This window comes from Neoarius graeffei, chromosome 2 (genome assembly GCF_027579695.1).
Source record: "Neoarius graeffei isolate fNeoGra1 chromosome 2, fNeoGra1.pri, whole genome shotgun sequence".
Taxonomy (NCBI): Eukaryota; Metazoa; Chordata; class Actinopteri; order Siluriformes; family Ariidae; genus Neoarius; species Neoarius graeffei.
In genome coordinates this window covers 86,657,878-86,676,445 of record NC_083570.1, presented here as the reverse complement: position 1 = coordinate 86,676,445, position 18,568 = coordinate 86,657,878, and the positions used below count along the sequence as shown (strand labels likewise).

The following is an 18,568-nucleotide window of genomic DNA, read 5'->3' as shown; positions in this document are numbered from 1 at the left end:
GCCATTGATCTTGATACTTCGTTAGGAACTTCTGAGGGGCATAGACTCGCTTCTTTTTAGATTTGCTTCCCTCTCTCTCTCTCTGTCAGTATCCTCATCTGACATCATGTGTATTATTAACTGCAAGGGGCACACACATACACACATCATCCTCCACCACACGCACTTACGTGAAAACACTTCGTGCACTGCTCACTGAATCTCACATGCACGAGTAGCCTAGTTCAGAAGATTTTAACGCGTCTATCGGTTGACTGGATGGAAACGTCAGTAGGCTACTATATTTTCACTTTAGGCTATGCAATACAGGTAGTCGTCGACTTACGACCTATGTGACTTACAACCAATCGACTTTACGACTGTCTGGTTATGAGTGACAGGTGTTTCCCAGCTGAGCGTACGACAGTTTCCGGCCCAGCTCCCGGCAGCGCCTCTCGCCGCGTACAACAGTTTCCGTCCCAGCAGCCTCTCGCCGCCTACGACAGTTTCCGCCCCAGCTCCCGGCAGCCTCTCGCCACGTACGACAGTTTCCGCCCCAGCTCCCGGCAGCGCCTCTCGCCGCGTACAACAATTTCCGCCCCAGCTCCCGACAGCCTCTTGCCGCATACGACAGTTTCTGCCCCAGCTCCCAGCAGCCTCTCGCCGCGTACGACAGTTTCCGCCCCAGCTCCTGGCAGTGCCTCTTGCTGCATACGACAGTTTCCACCCCAGCTCCCAGCAGTGCCTCTCGCCGCGTACGACAGTTTCCACCCCAGCTCCCGGCAGCCTCTCGCCGCGTACAACAGTTTCCGCCCCAGCTCCAGGCACATGCGCAGTCTCTCTCGCGCTCCGTCATACAGTTTCCGCCCCAGCTCCTGGTTTATGAAACGAGCAAATGCTCCTGCCAGCCCGAGCGCTGCAACAGCTGATGATGACGTAGACGACCCACAGCCAAGCACCAGGGATGCCAGCGGTCACTAAGTTTTGTATTTTGCTATGTTTTACATTTGTATTTTGGTACGTTATAAACTAAAATGTTTTCTGTTTTTCACACCTGTATTTCGTATTTTTGTTTTGCACATATTAAACGAATTGTACTGTACGCAGTGTAGTGTGCAGTGTTTGACTTAAACCAAATAATGAGCCAAGGTAATGAAATAAGAAAATGTTGATAAAATAAGACTTTAGGATGATTACAATATCATTACACATCACAATATACTTACGTTCATTTAACACAGGCCGACTTATGACCAGATCGGTTTACGACCGGTCAGTCGTAACCAAACGCAGTCGTAAGTCGACGACTACACCTGTATTTTTTGGATTGAGAAGCATGGGTCAAATATCAAAACAAGCTGGAACAAATATTTCCTTCAGATAAGGCAGAACACTGTGCTTTGAACTATGACGTTAGGATGGTTGTCCTTGCTTTATTCACAATACCCTTGCCCTGCCCATTTACCTTTGAAACGGTGTTTAGCACCGTCCTCCCTTGTAAAACCAGTCACAGTATAAAGCTCGACCGAGAGGGATGAAAATCAATTTCGTTACTTTCGTTTTGACGGCTCCTCAGCTCTCCGCTTAGCCTCATAGCCTAGGCCTATTTGAAGAGTTTAAAACTAGTGCTGTGATTGGTCGAAGTCTTCTTTTCTCTACAGGTTGCTGGTCAATGTGGTTACACCCATAGACGAGTTGCCTAGTGCGCGAATGCACAGACAGTTGAACCGGAATATTAAAGATCTTAAACTCAAAGCCATCAATGGCTTTTTGCGTATTATGAAGTGTTAAATCGTAGCAGCGTAGTTTGATGTCTAAATGCGTATCTGCTACGCAAAATGCATAAAGGTTGGCAGGTCTGAATTAGGTCGAAATTAGGTGTGCGTGTGTAATATTTTATATATCGCATGTGATATCCCCTTTATATTAAAGAGGTTCAGAGTTCAAAAGATTTTCCAGACATTTTGAAAAAATATATGAATTAATTTATCACAGTATTTTCATTTGGTATTGCACTACATAAAAGTGACTATATTCATCTGACAACGAATGACAGTTCTTGCAACAGCAACTGTACAAAAACAAATACGCATAAACTCGTATACATTTATAATTTTAACGATTACCATTAACATTAACTACATGACAGATGTCAAGTCTCGATATGTGACTCCCCTACAGGGATACATTGCAAACGTAAGTCAAAATGTAAACAATGTCAATGCGCCAAGCATGCTGAGTGGGCGGGTTTGACCCAAAACAGGCCGTATACAATAATGGGACAGCGATCGATATTTATAATTTAATATTTAGCCAACCAGCATTTATACATGGACCCATACACAGACGTATTTCACTTGGTAATCAGAGTGATGGCTAAAATTACAGACTTACCCATGTGGTTTGAGGCCGCTCCGCTTCTTAGTCGCCATTTCTAGCCATGTGGTAGTGCGGCTCAATCACAGTACACGAAACATTGTCAACACCTTGTCAGCCAATCAGATTGCATCTTAGTTACAGCACATGGCAGCATAATGGCTGCCTATATTTCCTACGGACGTGTTAGTATTTGGCCATTATTTATTTGAATAAAACTTAGTTTCACATCGCACACTGTTCAGTTTTGTACAGATATGTAAACAAAAATATTTTTTGCTGCTCAGTGAAAAACAGACGGCAGCAAATCCTAGTACAGATGGCGATTTGCCACCGCTGACCGGCTATATACACACATTTTCTATCCACATTCACTGGATATGAGCAATTGCGTGCTCTGATTGGCTACTCTACTACCAGGATACCAGCTTGTATATCATGACTAGAGAAAAACAAAATGGCAGAGTGCATCAAGTCAGATATATTACTTTATCAAGTATTTAAAAGAAACACAAATAGCTAAAAGAATATAATCGTCCCCCCCATATCTCTTGTTCCACACTCCAGCCCAGCTGATGGCGGTAAAGGCACCTTTAAGTTGGTTTGCCAACTGCCAAAAAACCCTAAAGAAGAAAATAATGACAGAGCTTGTTACTAAACCAACCAAGGACAAAATAAAAACAAAACCCTAACAAATCCAAAAAAAAAAAAAGGCAACAAAATATGAAATGATGGTAAGAACATATTTCTTTTTCAAGAATTATTATTACAGAATTTTTCACAAATTAGTACCGTCATTCTGCCAGTTTGTTTACATTCTAAGCGGTAATGATTTTGTCAAACATTTTGCACAAAGTTTTTATTTATCAAATTTGAAAAAAAAAAAAAAAAGGTGCAGTGGTGTAGGGGTTAGCGCTGTCGCCTCACAGCAAGAAGGTCCGGGTTCGAGCCCCGTGGCCGGCGAGGGCCTTTCTGTGTGGAGTTTGCATGTTCTCCCCGTGTCCGCGTGGGTTTCCTCCGGGTGCTCCGGTTTCCCCCACAGTCCAAAGACATGCAGGTTAGGTTAACTGGTGACTCTAAATTGACCGTAGGTGTGAATGTGAGTGTGAATGGTTGTCTGTGTCTATGTGTCAGCCCTGTGATGACCTGGCGACTTGTCCAGGGTGTACCCCGCCTTTCGCCCGTAGTCAGCTGGGATAGGCTCCAGCTTGCCTGCGACCCTGTAGAACAGGATAAAGCGGCTAGAGATAATGAGATGAATTTGCAAAAAAAATTAAAATGCTCTGTTTCTCAAAATCCAGTGAATGTAGATATAATAAAACAGCTATTCCTCTCAACCTGCTTGTATATATATACACATACACACGTTATTCCACGAAATATAATGGTCTTTCATATAATTATATATATATATATATATATAAAATGAAAGACCATCTGCTTGGTAGCTGTACCTGATAAAACGGTCAATGAGTGTATGGTGTATGAAACAATATCATACAGGGGTGGAGAAATCACAAATTCAGAAAACACAAGGCAACCATGCACAGTGCTAGCGAGAAAATTAGATAACAGCTTTATGATGCACTTTATTCTGCTCAGTTTTCTCAGTGTCTCCACATCACATTTTTCCCCCCATTCTGATATTCAACGTGAACAATAACTGAAGCTCTTTATCTCTATCTGTATGATTTTATGCACTGCACTGCTGCCACATGATTGACGGTTTGGATAATTGCATGAATGAGTGTTCCTAATAAAGTGTACTTATGCATTCAAGATAACATTTCAAAGCAAATAAGAAATCCTTAATACGCTTTCTTTCTCTCTAACCTGATAGCTGTAAGGCCAGTCTCTTCCATTTCTCAACGTCGAGACTGGAGTCTGAATCCGAGTCTTCTCCTGTTGTTGGACGTACAGAGCCATGTTCTATTGTCTGGCTTTCCACCGCACTGGAACGTTTGCGTGTCTTCGTTTCAGTTCTTTTCCTTTTCTGATTTCTGGCTGCAGTTGGTGTCTAAAAAGGAGGTTAGGGTAAAGTTAACCATTTCATTGTGTGCACTGACTTATGAAACTGAGCATCCTGTAAATAGTGGTATAGCTAGCATACCTTGGATTTTCCCTTCTTCTCAGCGCTGTTGTACTGTGCTGCATTTGGTTTTGGCACTGCATTAAAGAAAAACAGAGGTAAGGAGGGATAAGAATCTTATGTCAGTAGTACTAGCAAGAATAAAAGTAAGGTCACTGGAGAAATGGGATTTTATTATGATTAATGCTTTTTTGTAGGTTTCAGATCAGCACAATATACCACAAAAACAATGGCAAATTATGCACAGTGGTACTTTCCTACTTGAGGGGAATAAAAACAAAGATGTCAAACACACAAGGAGGTGATGGTACACTCAAAAAAAAAAAAAAAAATCATCAAGTCATTCGAAGCAAATTAAGATACCACTAATAATTTCCAACCTTTTCAATTTAAGAAAGCATCTTTAATCCTACTCACTTTTGTGAAGGTTATCTATTATATCTAACTAAACCAACTAAATCATCTAATTCCTAGAATAAACCTCATTATACCCACTCTGCTTTTGGCCTGATGACACATCGAATCAGTCAGCACAAATAGCTGAAAGTGCATGCAATCAGCTTTTTTCAATACACAGTCTACAAAAACATTTGGCACCAGAAGAGCAGAACTGTGCTTCTTCCCTCACCAGCTGTATGGTTTGTGGGACTGGCATTTGGAGGTGTAGCTAGTTCACAGTTTATTGGTGATGCATATGGTGGTCACATAAAGTGCAACTGACAGACAGACAGAATAACCTGATTTGTTGATGCTGTTTACATTATGAAAGGCAAAATGTATTTCTCGTCTTCAACAAGCATTTAAGGTTAATTTCTCAGAACTGGTACTTGAGTTCTGAACATCTGAAGTCCAGATTTATGGACATTTTTAGTATGTTGTTTACAGTGATTTTTTTCATTTAGTCATTTAATCAAAATCAGATAAAAATAATAATTTTATCCAATAATAATTGGCGGCACGGTGGTGCAGTAGTTAGAACTGTCGCACGTCACAAGAAGTTTCCAGGTTTGAACCTCACAGTCAGCTGGGCACCTTTCTGCGTGGAGTTTGCATGTTCTCCCTGTACCGCTGTGGGTTTCCTCCGGGTGCTCCGGTTTCCCCCACAATCCAAAGACAAGTAGATTAGGTCAACTGGCTACATTAAATTGCCCATAGATGTGAATGGCTATGTCTCCATGTTAGCCCAGTGATAGACTGGCAACCTGCCCAGACTGTACCCCACCTGTTGCCCAAAGTTAACTAGATGCAGTGTTTCCCACAGACCAGGTAGCAATGTGTGGTGCTCCACTGTGCCGATGAGGGAATCGTGCGCAGTGGTGTCGTGGCGGTCAGTGGAGTCGGTCATTAGGGTGTACACTGCAAAAAATGGCCTTTCAAAAATAAGAAATAAAAGATTAAAACAAAGCATATTTGCTTGAATCAGGTGAAAAAAATCTACCAATGGAACTAGTCAAATCTGACTTGGTAAGATTTCTTAAAGTAAGATGAAAAATCGAACCTGTTTTTAGATGAAATAATTCCAAAATAAGATTGGGGAACTTATTATGCGAGATCTGATTAACTCAAAATAATCAAAATAGTTCTTATAACAAGATCGTACTTCTTACATTTAGCCATTCAAGTCATTATTTATTTCATTTTAAGGGTATTTCACTGAAATTCATGACAAAGTCTTAGCAGTAAAAACTGAATTTAAGATAAATATACTAATATTAGGATTGTTAAATTCTACAACTAAGCATTGCTAGCTTAAAAGATTCTCCTTTTGTGACCTGTAATTAGTAAAATACTCTAGATATGAGACCAGAGACTATCTTGAATCAAGTTGACGACACGTGTAGCATTGCAACAAGTTTATTTTTTTTTCCCCATTTCAACATTCAAACATTAAAACATCTCTTAAGATTCCACTTCCCCAGGACCTCAGGCACCAAAAAAAATAATAATAATAATAATAAAAAAAAGTCTACGCATTTTGACTTACAGTGCTTACACAACGCCAAAGCAACAGTGCATTTTGGGGGCACTGACTATTCATGTGTACGAGCGGTTTACAAGATCAGGCACAAAAAAAAAACCCCAACCAACCAACCAACCAACCAACCAAAAAAAAAAAAAAAACCATTGAACTTAACTCACAGCATTCCAAAAAGACCTCACTAAAACCGCCCTCCACTTACTCAAACTTTTTGAAGGCACTTGTCTGGTCTAGAGTATGTACAACATCTAGAAGGAGCTCAATCTGAATGACTGAGTAAACAATCGCAGTAAACTAAAGATATGCAAGGTGACCAAACGTCTACGCATTTTGACTTGCAGTGCTTACACAAGGCCAAAGCAACAATGCATTTTGGGGGCACTAGATTCAAAGATTTCAGTAAAGTTCATTTAATCCCAAAACAAGCATACTTTTTTTTTCTTGAAACAATATGAACCACATTTGACAAATGTCCAAAATGTACTTACTTGTTTTAAAAAAAACTTGTTTTATTTTCAAAGGTGCTCCAAATAAGACTTTTTCAAGACATTTTGCCTATACAAGATTTTCAAGATGGACTGTCTAAAAACTAGCCTTTCTAGCTAAAATGAGGTTTTGCTTGTTGGGCAATTATGTCTTATAATAAGGGTGGCTAGATGTTTTGACTTGAAAATAGACAAATAAACTTCCTAAGATTTTTATTTTTTGCAGTGTATGCAAAGTACAGTGGGCGGTGTTCAAACACAGTATTTTTCTTCAGAGTCACCTGCTGGGACTATTTTAAAGCTACAAGAAGCATTTGAGATTATTCAGTTCAATCTAAATTCTTTTAAGTTCTTTAAGAGAAGACAGCTAAAACAATTTTTACCAGAACCCTGCCTGGTTTCATTCCTCGACCCAACTTTACATTACAGGGCAGGCCATTAGTTTGCTGGGCTTGATGTTGGTGGAAAACCTGTCTTTTAAATTTATGAAAATTACTCACCAAAATTGAAGTTAAAGTTTAGTTTTTAACCTTAGTTTTTGCCAGCAATCTTTCAATCATTCTTTAGTTGACATTCAAGGAATAAATTGCAAAAAACAAGCTGGAGGTTTTTATTTTAAATACTGAACTCAACACTTACCTCAACCAATACTAAAATGAAATAAATAGTATAATGTAACAACAAAATAATAATAAAATAGATAGCATCAACTAGGCATCCCCGCGAGTATAACATTTTATTTAGGCTAGTGGGAAATCCTTATTTATTGTGAATGTCAAGTCATTATTAATAACTTGCATGAATGCTGAAGCGGGATAAACGGGATAATGCAATAAGGCCGGTTCCTCGCGTCAGGCTGCTACTGTATGCATCAAAATTGGTTTATAGCCTGACTCAGGGATGTCTGTTTCATGTAAGCCAAGAAGGCTATGAAAAAGCTCATCACGAGCACGACGTAGGCAACCTTTTTAAAATAAGGGGTCGGAAGGCGAATCGGGAAGGCTGCGTTATTTTTAAATTAGCCTAACAGGCCTACTTGCAGTCCGGGTATATGCGCAACTGCAGGCCTGTGTACACGCCTCTCCGTCTCTCTCTGTGTGGGTGCACGAGAAGAAAGAGCACTATGAATGAACGGAACGATACGCAACGGAATTATTATTTTTTTTCAAAATCGTGAGTCTGATTGTGTGGCGCTAGGAATCCATTGTGTGGCGCTGCACCACACGATGGTCTATGTATGGGAAACCCTGAGATGATCAGCTACAGCTTCTCCTGTGACCCTGACGGATAAGCGGTATGGCTCAATAATGTATTACATTCAAATGTATCTGAGTATCAGTTATGCCCAAAATAAAAAATCTTAAAGTGCTTGGACAAAAACACAACGTAAAATCTGCTCGCTGAAGTACAAGCCCTAATAAATAAAGAAATAAATAAATATTTACCAAATAACAAATTAAGGCAATTTTGCCACAGGTTAGTTTCATAAATCTTCCAGGACATAGAGAGCTGAGCAAAGCTGCATCTGTGCGTGCATGCACGAGCGTGTGTATGCGCACGCTTGTGTGTGTGCTAAATAAACTAAAATCACTGAAAAGCAAAAGAGAACAAAAATAATGCATACCTTTTTTGAAACAAATACTGAAAGTCACAACACTGTTTAGTCTCTGAAAACGTAACCTGATCTTTATTTATATTTGTCCATTTGTGTGCTCACACTATATCAAAAGCCAGTTGACATCATAGCAGCGGTGTGTGTGTGTGAATAAAAATTATTTAATAAATTAAATAAAAAGTAGCGAGAAGTGTGGAGTCTGACGTAACGAAGTGCATTTTTTAAGTTGTAAATATACTTGACTAAGAGTGAAAGGTAGTTTGCATTAAAACTACTCCTATAAATACAATTTAATGGGAAAAGTTACTTAAGTAGTTATTTAAGCCATGGTTTAATGGTTAGATAAGCAGCTTTGGGACCAAAAGGTCACTGGTTCAATTCTCTGGACCAGCAGGAATGGCTGAAGTGCCCTTGAGCAAGGCACCTAACTCCCAACTGCTCTGGGTATGTTGTACGTCACTCTGGATAAGAGCGTCTGCTAAATAACTGTAATGTAGTTGAATAAAGTCAACAACCTGTCTCTGAACGTGGACAAAACAAAAGAGGTGGTTGTCGACTTCAGAAGAACACAGAGTGACCATACTCCACTGTACATCGACGCTCACGCATGGAGAACGTCAACAGCACCAAATTCCTTGGTGTTCATCTGGTAGAGAACCTCACCTGGTCCCTCAGCACCAGCTCCATGGTCAAGAAAGCTCAGCAGCATCTCTACTTCCTACAAAGGCTGAGGAAAACCCATCTCCCATCCTCACAATATTCTACAGAGGGACTACTGAGAGCATTCTGAGCAGCTGCATCACGGTGTGGTTTGGGAATTGCACCGTCTTGGATCGCAAGACCCTACAGCGGATAGTGAGGACAGCTGAGAAGATCATCGGAGTCTCTCTTCCCTCAATCATGGACGTTTACACCACTCGCTGCATCCGGAAAGCCACCAGCGTCATGGCCGACCCCTCACACAATCTCTTCACCCTCCTGCCGTCTGGAAAAAGGTACTGAAGCATTCGGGCCTTCACAGCCAGACTCTGTAACAGTCTCTTCCCTCATACCATCAGACTCCTCGACTCTGATGGACTGGACTGATTCTCACGGACTGTTGAACACACCACTCACACTGCAGTCTTTGCACAGTGGACAATAATCCACTATTGCCTTACACTGTTTACAGCGTCTCTTGCACACACAAGGTTTACATTTATTTATTCCCTTTCGTATACTACCTCAATATGCACACTCACCTCTGCACCTTATGTTGCTTGTGTCTGCACTTTATATTGTTTGTGCCGTTTATTGTCCATTTATGGTGTCATTTATTGTCTGCAGTGTTGCACTCATTGCAGTCCTGCACTTTGTTGTGTTGTAGATTGTAGTCCTGTGATGTTAATGTAGCATCATGGTCCTGGAGAAACGTAGGTTTGTTTTAACTGTGTACTGTACCAACTGTATATGGTTGAAATGACAGAAAGACCCTGTCCTAAATGTAACGCACTCTCTGATGCTACCATATAAGCTTGGGAAAATCAGTATCCTTAAGAGAAGCCTTTATGTTTAAACACCCTATATAGCCTAATCCAAATTGCTACTTTTTCAGAATATGAATAACCTACTTTATTACGCAGTCTGTTGAATGTACGGTTTGATATTGAATCAAATGAAAATGTGCTGTATTATTACACCCCTGCCAAATACCCAGCGTGGCACAATATGTGTATCCTTGAGTAGAGAACAACATAGTTGTGGCTCTCTCTTACCCCTTTTCCACCAATGCAAACTCGGTGCTCGTTCTGGGCTGGTGCCTATGCCAGTTCAGAGATGGTTCAACTTCCAAACCTTCTAAGAACTGGTTTGCTTTTCCACAGGCTAGAGAGACACGGCATGGCGTCACTGTATACGTCTCTGCTTTCCCAGAAATGCTAGTGTCAAGCACAACAATACTGGCAGACATGTTACACAAGCTCTGTTTTTTAAAAAAAAAAAGGCCGTGACAAGGTTTTATTTGATCCTGTTGGTTATGATAACCCCGCCCCAGCCCCTGATATAAGCAGTTCTTGGTTCTAGGCCAGCAAAGTGTTGGTGCCACTCTCTCAACAGTTTTCCTGGCGGACAGCCGGTTCTTTGGCTGTTGAAATGCAAAGAACTGGCTCGAGATACCAGGCCTTGAACTGCTGAGGTGGAAAAGGGGTAACAGATCTTCCTATAGCTATGTCAATCTCATACACTGGTGGAAACTTAGTCTTTGCTGAATTACACCTATTCTGTAAGTGTTTTTTTTGTTCAAAGTGTTTGTCAAATAAATTAAATATAAATATTTCATACAATTTACCTGAACTTGTCTTGGGATCTTTTCCTTCATCACTCTTCTCATCCTGTGCTTCACTGCAAAAGGTAAAATGTTCTTAATTTTATAAAATAAGCAGAATTCAGTTCAAATCCCAGCCCATACACTACCGTTCAAAAGTTTGGGGTCACTTTGAAATGTCCTTATTTTTGAAAGAAAAGCACTGTTCTTTTCAATGAAGATCACTTTAAACTAATCAGAAATCCACTCTATACATTGCTAATGTGGTAAATGTCTGGTTTTTGGTGCAATATCTCCATAGGTGTATAGAGGCCCATTTCCAGCAACTATCACTCCAGTGTTCTAATGGTACAATCAGTGCGTTTACATGCACATAGAGAGAATCGAATTTCTGCCGTTGTTCGACTGAAATCGAAGTTCAAAATGCCATGTATACACCTTAATTCAGCTGAAATTGAACCGAACTTGATTTCTCGGAATCGAGCTACACGACCTAGATTATGCGATTTCTGCCGAGCTACTTACTTCAGCACTGCCCCTTCCGGAAGTGACGAGTGACGAGACCACAAGCGGGAAACACAAAAGCCTCGGTCGGCATGACAACGAATCATGACAACGGCATGAATCTTTTCTTTTTGTGGCATTGTTTGCACTGCTAAAATTTAGCTCACTTACTGTATCACCAAATACATCTGTACAGCTGTTGCATAGCTGTGAATTGTGTACATAAACAAGTCATTGTATTTGTGTGTGTGTGTGTGTGTGTGTGTGTGTGTGTGTGTATATATGTCCAACATCTGAAGAATGTCAATAAAAACAAAACAATTGAACTTTTTTGTGCGTTTATTAAGACATAAGTTAAATTGTAAGCAAAAAAAATATATTTTTTGTAAGCAAAAAATGGACTTTAGAAAAATATACAATTGTGCAAAATAAGTTGTCTTACAAAACAGTGGTCTGCGCAGGACAGTTTGTAGCCATACAGTCTGTTAGAGCAAGCCTAACAGCTTGAGCACGGAACTTGTGAACATGGAACTGCCAGTGTTGCCAGATTGGGCGGTTTTAAGTGCATTTTGGCTAATGATGCACCGATCGATCGGCTGCCGATCATGATCGGCCGATATTGCCCAAAAATAGCCTGATCGGCGATCGGAAAAACATGCCGATCAAAAAGCCGATCGCGTGACGTAAATTATTAGCGACGTTTAAAACTGGCAAGCGCGCAACCATAGCCTACAAGTGCATCTCGACAACGCGATGACTTCTCCTGTCTGGACTTTCTTTAAAGTGAGTGAGGCAGATGTGAAACTTGCTGTATGCAATGACGCAATACCTCGAGGTGGAAGTACCCCTCGACAGTTCAACACCACTAACCTCATTAGGCATCTTAGAATTCGCCATTCAACTGAATATGCCGAGTACGAGAAACTTGTCAAGCCGAAGGCAACCGGTTCATCCCCATCCCCCAGCCAGCCGACTTTGAGCGAAAGTTTACATCGACGTGAACCATACAGCAGAGAAAGTAAGAAGTGGAAAGACATCACGTCTAAGGTTATGGAATTCGTTTGCCTAGGTGAACAGCCACTATCTGTTGTGGATGAGAAATCTTTCCGTCGAATGATGACCTGTCTTGATCCCCGTTACGACGCCCCAAGCAGGAGATATCTAACTGATGTATGTCTCCCTCAGTTGTACCAAACTGTGTACGCACACATTGAAACCCTTCTGAAGGCTAACGTATCCATTAGTTTCACCAGCGATATTTGGAGTGCAGACGCATGCCCAATGTCTCTACTTAGCTTAACAGCGCACTTTATTGATGCTAATTTTGAAAGACACAACATTGTGCTACACTGTCAGGAGTTCACGGGGTCTCACTCCGCGGAGGCTTTGGTGGAGGCTTATCGCTGTATGTTTCAGTCATGGGGGATCCAAACGGAGCGAATCCACGCCATTCTAACCGATAATGCAAAAAACATGCAAAAAGCCATGAGAGACGCAGATTTCCCTGGGCTCCCATGTATGGCTCACACGCTACAGTTGGCGGTACATGAGGGAATACTGTCTCAGCGCTCCATCTCGGATATTGTAGCATCAGGAAGACGCATTGTTGGACACTTCAAACACTCTCCCTTGGCATACAGTCGACTGGAGAGCTGTCAGAAGCAACTCGGCCAGCCAATTAGAAAACTCCGCCAAGATGTACCAACGCGCTGGAATAGTTCTTTCTACATGCTCCAGAGTCTCTTGGAGCAGAAACTGGCCCTCGCATCATATGCAGCAGAATACGAATTGCCATGCAACTTCACAGTCCACCAATGGAAATTGATTGAAAACACAATAACCATCCTGGCCCCGTTTGAAGAGCTAACCAAAGAAATCAGCTCATCCACTGCGTCCGCTGCGGACGTAATTCCATGCATCCGAGCGCTCACTCGTCTACTTGAGAAAACAACTGAGACGGACCATGGCGTGAAGACGGCGAAATCAGTGCTACTGGAAGCTGTCCGACGACGATTCGCTGACATTGATGCACAGAAGTTGTACACAATAGCTACAATGCTAGACCCGAGGTAAGAGACACGTCCTGACCCAATTAAGTTGCCTATATTCCTGAAGCCCAACAATACAATATATAATATAATATAATATATAATATAATATAATATAATATAAATGTAAAATATCAGCTGGCAATGGATGTATTTTTTTCTAGGCTACCTGACTGAAATGAATGTTATTTTGCATATCACTATAACCTAATCAATTTCTCGTTTTCATTTTTGTTATGTCTGTTTTAGGTATAAAGACAGATATTTCTCAGAGGCACTCAAACCATCTTTCCATGAACAGCTTCAGAACGCCCTTGAAACCAGCCACCCTGAACTACCCATCACTACAAGCACTGTGGAGCAACCCAGTTCCAGCAAGTCAACTGACAAGACCCCACCTGCCTGCTCTTTGCAGGCAATGTTCGCAGAGTTAGTCGATGAGGTAGCAGGGCAGAGTGAGCAGGAAATTACCATTATCACCCAGGTCAGCCAGTACATGGCAGAGTCTGTATTGCAGCGCAGTTCAAACCCACTTGCCTATTGGCAGCTGAATAAAGGCCGCTTCCCTGCACTTGCACAGACAGCAAGAGCCTATCTTTGTTCACCATGCACAAGTGTGGATAGTGAGCGGCTCTTTAGTACAGCTGCAAACATCATTGATGACAAAAGAAACCGTCTCACCCCCAAAAATGCAGAGATGCTCATAATGATCAAAAGAAACTTGCCCCATGTTATTGGGCAGTGAAAGATTTTGTCCTTTGTGATAGTAGGCCTTGCACGTTTTGGTTTTGTGGCCAATTGTTTATTTTATCTTTAACCAGCATTAACAAGCCAGTTTTCAAGTAGCCCAAGTTTTTTGTAATGTGAGTTAGAAGCTGTCTGCTTGGCTTTCTAATGTTCTTTTATTTACATTTTGAATGGAAAGATTCATATTTATATTTTGAATGGTGACATGTTGTCACAAAGGCTACAGTAAAATAAAGGCATTCTGTGCATTTGAAGATTTTGACTGTTTTTTATATATATATATAAGTTCATTATTTTTAAAAAAAATCGGCAGTGATCGGCAATCGGCAGATCAAGTTGTTTGGTGATCGGTATCGGTGATCGGTGCATCACTAATTTTGGCGGATTTGAACATGTTTTGGGATGGAAAACGTCAGCAGTATCTGGCAACACTGCTGATAACTTTGTTTATACTCTTGAATAGCTCTTCTTCATGACGACAACCGGAAGTGTACCAACACGATGGGGCGTGTAGCGCCACCTGTGGCTCAAGTGCACAATGTACCTCACACAATAGCTCGATTTCCTTGTGTACATGTAGGATTGGATTTCTCTGGCACCCCTGCTGGGACCCTTAGCTCGATTACCAACAGTAGCTTGATTTAGGATGATTAGAAAACCCTTGTACAATCATGTTAGCACAGCTGAAAACAGTTGAGCTCTTTAGAGAAGCTATAAAACTGACCTTCCTTTGAGCAGATTGAGTTTCTGGGGCATCACATTTGTGGGGTCGATTAAATGCTCAAAATGGCCAGAAAAATGGCTTGACTATATTTTCTATTCATTTTACAACTTATGGTGGTAAATAAAAGTGTGACTTTTCATGGAAAACACAAAATTGTCTGGGTGACCCCAAACTTTTGAACGGTAGTGTATGCACTGTGTGGAGACAAGAACTTTATATCACTGCATTCAATCACTCTCTTACCTCAGCCATTTCTTGAATATATCATCAAGTGACACACTCACATTCGTAGTTTCAACCTACAAAGTTGGCAAAGTAGGACAAAACAGGTAGAAACATCAAGTTTGAGCCTTAAATGATTTTTTAATACTTTGTACTGCATAAAAAGCTTGCTTATCCAAGCTTTCAACTCTATCCAGAGTCTTCGTCAGGGGGAAATGACATCACTTCGAGCATGCATTGCGCATGCCCGAAAGAATGTTGTCCCAAATCTCCGAAAGCTGGTACCGGCCCCCGTCTCAGTTCAGGTACCATCTTCCGGAGATGCATGCATGCTCGAAGTGACGTCATTTCCCCCGACGAAGACTCTGGATAGAGTTGAAAGCTTGGGTAAGCAAGCTTTTTATGCAGTACAAAGTATTAAAAAATCATTTATGATTACCAAATTAGCTGCATAGATGAAACTTTTCAACATGAAGTTTGAGCCTGTTAATAATTTTTCGATAAACTATATCTAGAACATGTCTTGAACTGTAGTAAATCAAAGCTTAACAGAAAGAAGAAAACAAAAAAGTGTTCATGGTACTCTTTTTTTTTTTCCCCCATTCATATCCACTGCAATATCTTAAACTTCACAATGATGATGCCTTTAAGCTCTGCCCATTTGGTACAATCATGGCATGTCATATATCCCTGAAAAACCTGATTTGTGATATACTGTATGTATGATATTGCACGGTCGCGTGAAGATATGAAGTGTATCTTCAAGTGGTGAACATATTCACCACTGAAAATATTTTCAACACAAGAAGATAAACTTCATATCTTCACACCACAGTGTAATGTTCTTTATATTATATGGACACATTCACAAAAAAAAATTAATCCAAAGAACTTTAATCTTGGACCGATTTGCCATGTTGACAATGTGCGTCAAGTCAGCAGGAAAACACTGGGAGTGACATAATCGGAGTGAAATATTGGAAATTATTATATATACAGGCCACTTTTCCCATGGAATGAAAACATGTATTCTATTCCCTTCTAGCGGGTTTATTGATGGCATGCAATATTATCATCATATTGCTTATCCTCCATGTATTACGCCACTCTCCCCAATGGAGAATGAGCGTGCAATATTGTTATCAGGGTTCTCGCCAGCGCTTTATATGGTTGCGGCCCGCTACGCTAAAATTTCAGACCGCAACGGTAATTTCCCCCCGCTACGCTAAATTTTTAATATAGCGTAACGGTTGTTTTCAGTTGTTCATCACCATCGCCAAAAGTTTTTTTTTTCCTGCGCACTTGAGCAGTTTTCAAGGTGTCAAAATCAGCCTACGTTTGTTAGGAAACCCATGCCTGGAAATCAGTTCCGAGAGAGAGAGAGAGAGAGAGAGAGATCCTGGCGATAACTTTCTCTTGAGCTGGACTTCGGTGAATGACAATGGATGACGGACCCCCTCGCAAAAAAAGAGACATTCGCTCTTTCTTCACAGTTAGAAATGTAAGTGCACCACTTCTACAGGTTTTCCATCACGCTTGAAAACTTAACCCAAAGCCCTTTGATGAATGAAAACGTCTACTTTGTAAGCAGGTTTAGCAATATGACAGGGCGCACGTATCGGATGATTAGCGCTAATTTACTGGATCCCACTGTGGCTAACATTAACACACTGGTAATCTGCCTGCATGCCATCCATCGTTATATTTCTATAAGGAGACAGGCACAAGAGAGGTTGGAGGAGATGAAGGAAAGGACATAGGAGGCAGAGGAAAGGAGGTAGCAGATAAACGGGCAGAGGATGGAGGTAGGCCTAGTGGGGGAGAGCCCGCTGTTGGAGATAGAGGAGGAGATGGAGGAAGACGAGCAGAGGCTGGAAATTCACAGGTGAGAATGAGGTTAATGATATGATTTTAGTCATGGGATTCAGCTCCAATGTGCCAAACGTGATCGCCCTTGTGGCTTTAAATCAGAGAATTAACAGTGGTTACAATCAAAGTTACTCCCGTGGTGTTAACAGAAGACGGCGAACCAAAACAGGAGAAAATCGGGCATCGACCCGTTGTGGAAACAAGAATTATAAAATTTTATAATTTTAATTAGAATAGTAAATTTTCTATTAAACAAGAAATTTAATAGTTTTAGATTATATATTAATTATTTATTAAGGGGGCTGGGTGTATGTTATGCCTGAATGAAAATGCAATTTGTTTTTTTTTTATTTTTATGTGCTCAGGCATTTCTTAATTTCTTAATACAATAAAACATTCATTATCTCTTTGGTTGTGTCTGAGTTTACATATCTTTTGACAACACCCTTTGTAGTTCAGTGAAATACAACAGTAGGTAACACATTGCCAAGATCCAAAGATGTAACAATTTTCCATCAAGGATATACAACATAAAAAATGCAATTTATCCCCTCCAGGAACGTCAAATATGGCCAATTTTGGGCATGATTTTTCAAAATCTCCGCACCATCCCCCCGCTCGGTCGCTACGCTCCCTCGCCATAACCCATTACGCTAAAAAAAAATCCTGGGTGAGAACCCTGGTTATAATATTGCACGTTGTCAAGACAACATGATGTCACACGTCAGAGCTCAAGCAAATATCCAATGACAAAACTTTTCTGCTGCGCATGCGCAGAATCATTTCTTTGTCCGCCGGGAAAGAGAGATGAGGCTAATCCAGTGCTACTGCTAGGATTAGCTATGCTATAATTAAGCACTAAATAAATTAACTAAAAACTGAAACTGAAGACGTGCTAAACATCCGAAAGGCTACCAAAACTTCATTATATTTTCTTCACACGCATTTACAAGAGAAAAACATACCAACAGACACTGAAAAACTGGAAAACAGACACATGGGAGACGTAAAACTTCTGCGCTAGCAAGTGACTGTGACAATTCGTAAACAAACATAGCCGTGAGGTTTGCTTCATTAAAAGCAGAAGGGTCATTCCACGTCAATTCAACCGGGGCCCGCACACTTAGGTCTCAAAAAATTCCGAAAAAAAAAAATCACCAGATGTACCCATGTTACCTCGGAGAAACACTGTAAATTTATTTGAATGTAAGATGTATACTTTCCATGTTACAGCCAGTTTTACTGGGGGGGGGGGTCAATTTTTTCAGACTCTTTTTTTCTGTCAAAGTTCACAAGCCCATAGCTCAAGAACTAAACCATGTAGGAGGCTCAAATTTTGCATGCTGGTACATAAATAGGAATAGTATGTAGCGAAACTGTCATTTTGGGTCTGGATGATCCTGCATGGTCATAGCACTCCCTCAAAGATGATCAAAATTTTATTGGAGTTTTTGGCTGTGCTCTGTTTAGGCCCTCAGAAGACGTATTTTTACCCAACATAGGCTCTTGATTTTTTTTCCCTTATTGAGATAAGTAGAAACACTCTCAAAAAAAGCAATAAACAGAAAGGAAACTCTATCAGTGTTTGAACAGAAGACCTCACAAGTCTGACAAATCATTTTGGATGTAA

At 40.8% G+C, this 18,568-nt stretch overlaps 2 protein-coding genes across 2 annotated transcripts in view; one reads left to right on the top strand and one right to left on the bottom strand.

Annotated features, from left to right (window-relative positions):
- The window catches only part of tcof1 (treacle ribosome biogenesis factor 1), a 45,506-nt gene that overhangs the window by 17,109 nt on the left and 9,829 nt on the right, over positions 1 to 18,568 (bottom strand). The window contains exons 2-5 of the mRNA XM_060915132.1: positions 15,091 to 15,146; positions 10,849 to 10,901; positions 4,466 to 4,521; positions 4,189 to 4,372 (exon numbers count right to left, since the gene is read on the bottom strand). Of these exons, the coding sequence (XP_060771115.1) occupies positions 4,189 to 4,372; positions 4,466 to 4,521; positions 10,849 to 10,901; positions 15,091 to 15,146 (349 nt within the window). The remainder of the gene's footprint in view (positions 1 to 4,188; positions 4,373 to 4,465; positions 4,522 to 10,848; positions 10,902 to 15,090; positions 15,147 to 18,568) is intronic.
- LOC132874205 (zinc finger BED domain-containing protein 4-like) lies at positions 12,431 to 14,309 on the top strand. Its single transcript, XM_060910197.1, has 2 exons — positions 12,431 to 13,397; positions 13,626 to 14,309. The coding sequence occupies exons 1-2, from the start codon at positions 12,442 to 12,444 to the stop codon at positions 14,119 to 14,121; spliced, it is 1,452 nt and encodes a 483-aa protein (XP_060766180.1). The 5' UTR covers positions 12,431 to 12,441; the 3' UTR covers positions 14,122 to 14,309.

What these genes read in the sequence shown, in the direction of transcription:
- LOC132874205 (XM_060910197.1), top strand. Translation starts at nt 12,442, where the DNA reads ATGATGACCTGTCTTGATCCCCGTTACGACGCCCCAAGCAGGAGATAT. An exon ending in GCTACAATGCTAGACCCGAG is followed by an intron (nt 13,398 to 13,625) that starts GTAAGAGACACG and finishes TGTCTGTTTTAG; the next exon opens with GTATAAAGACAGATATTTCT.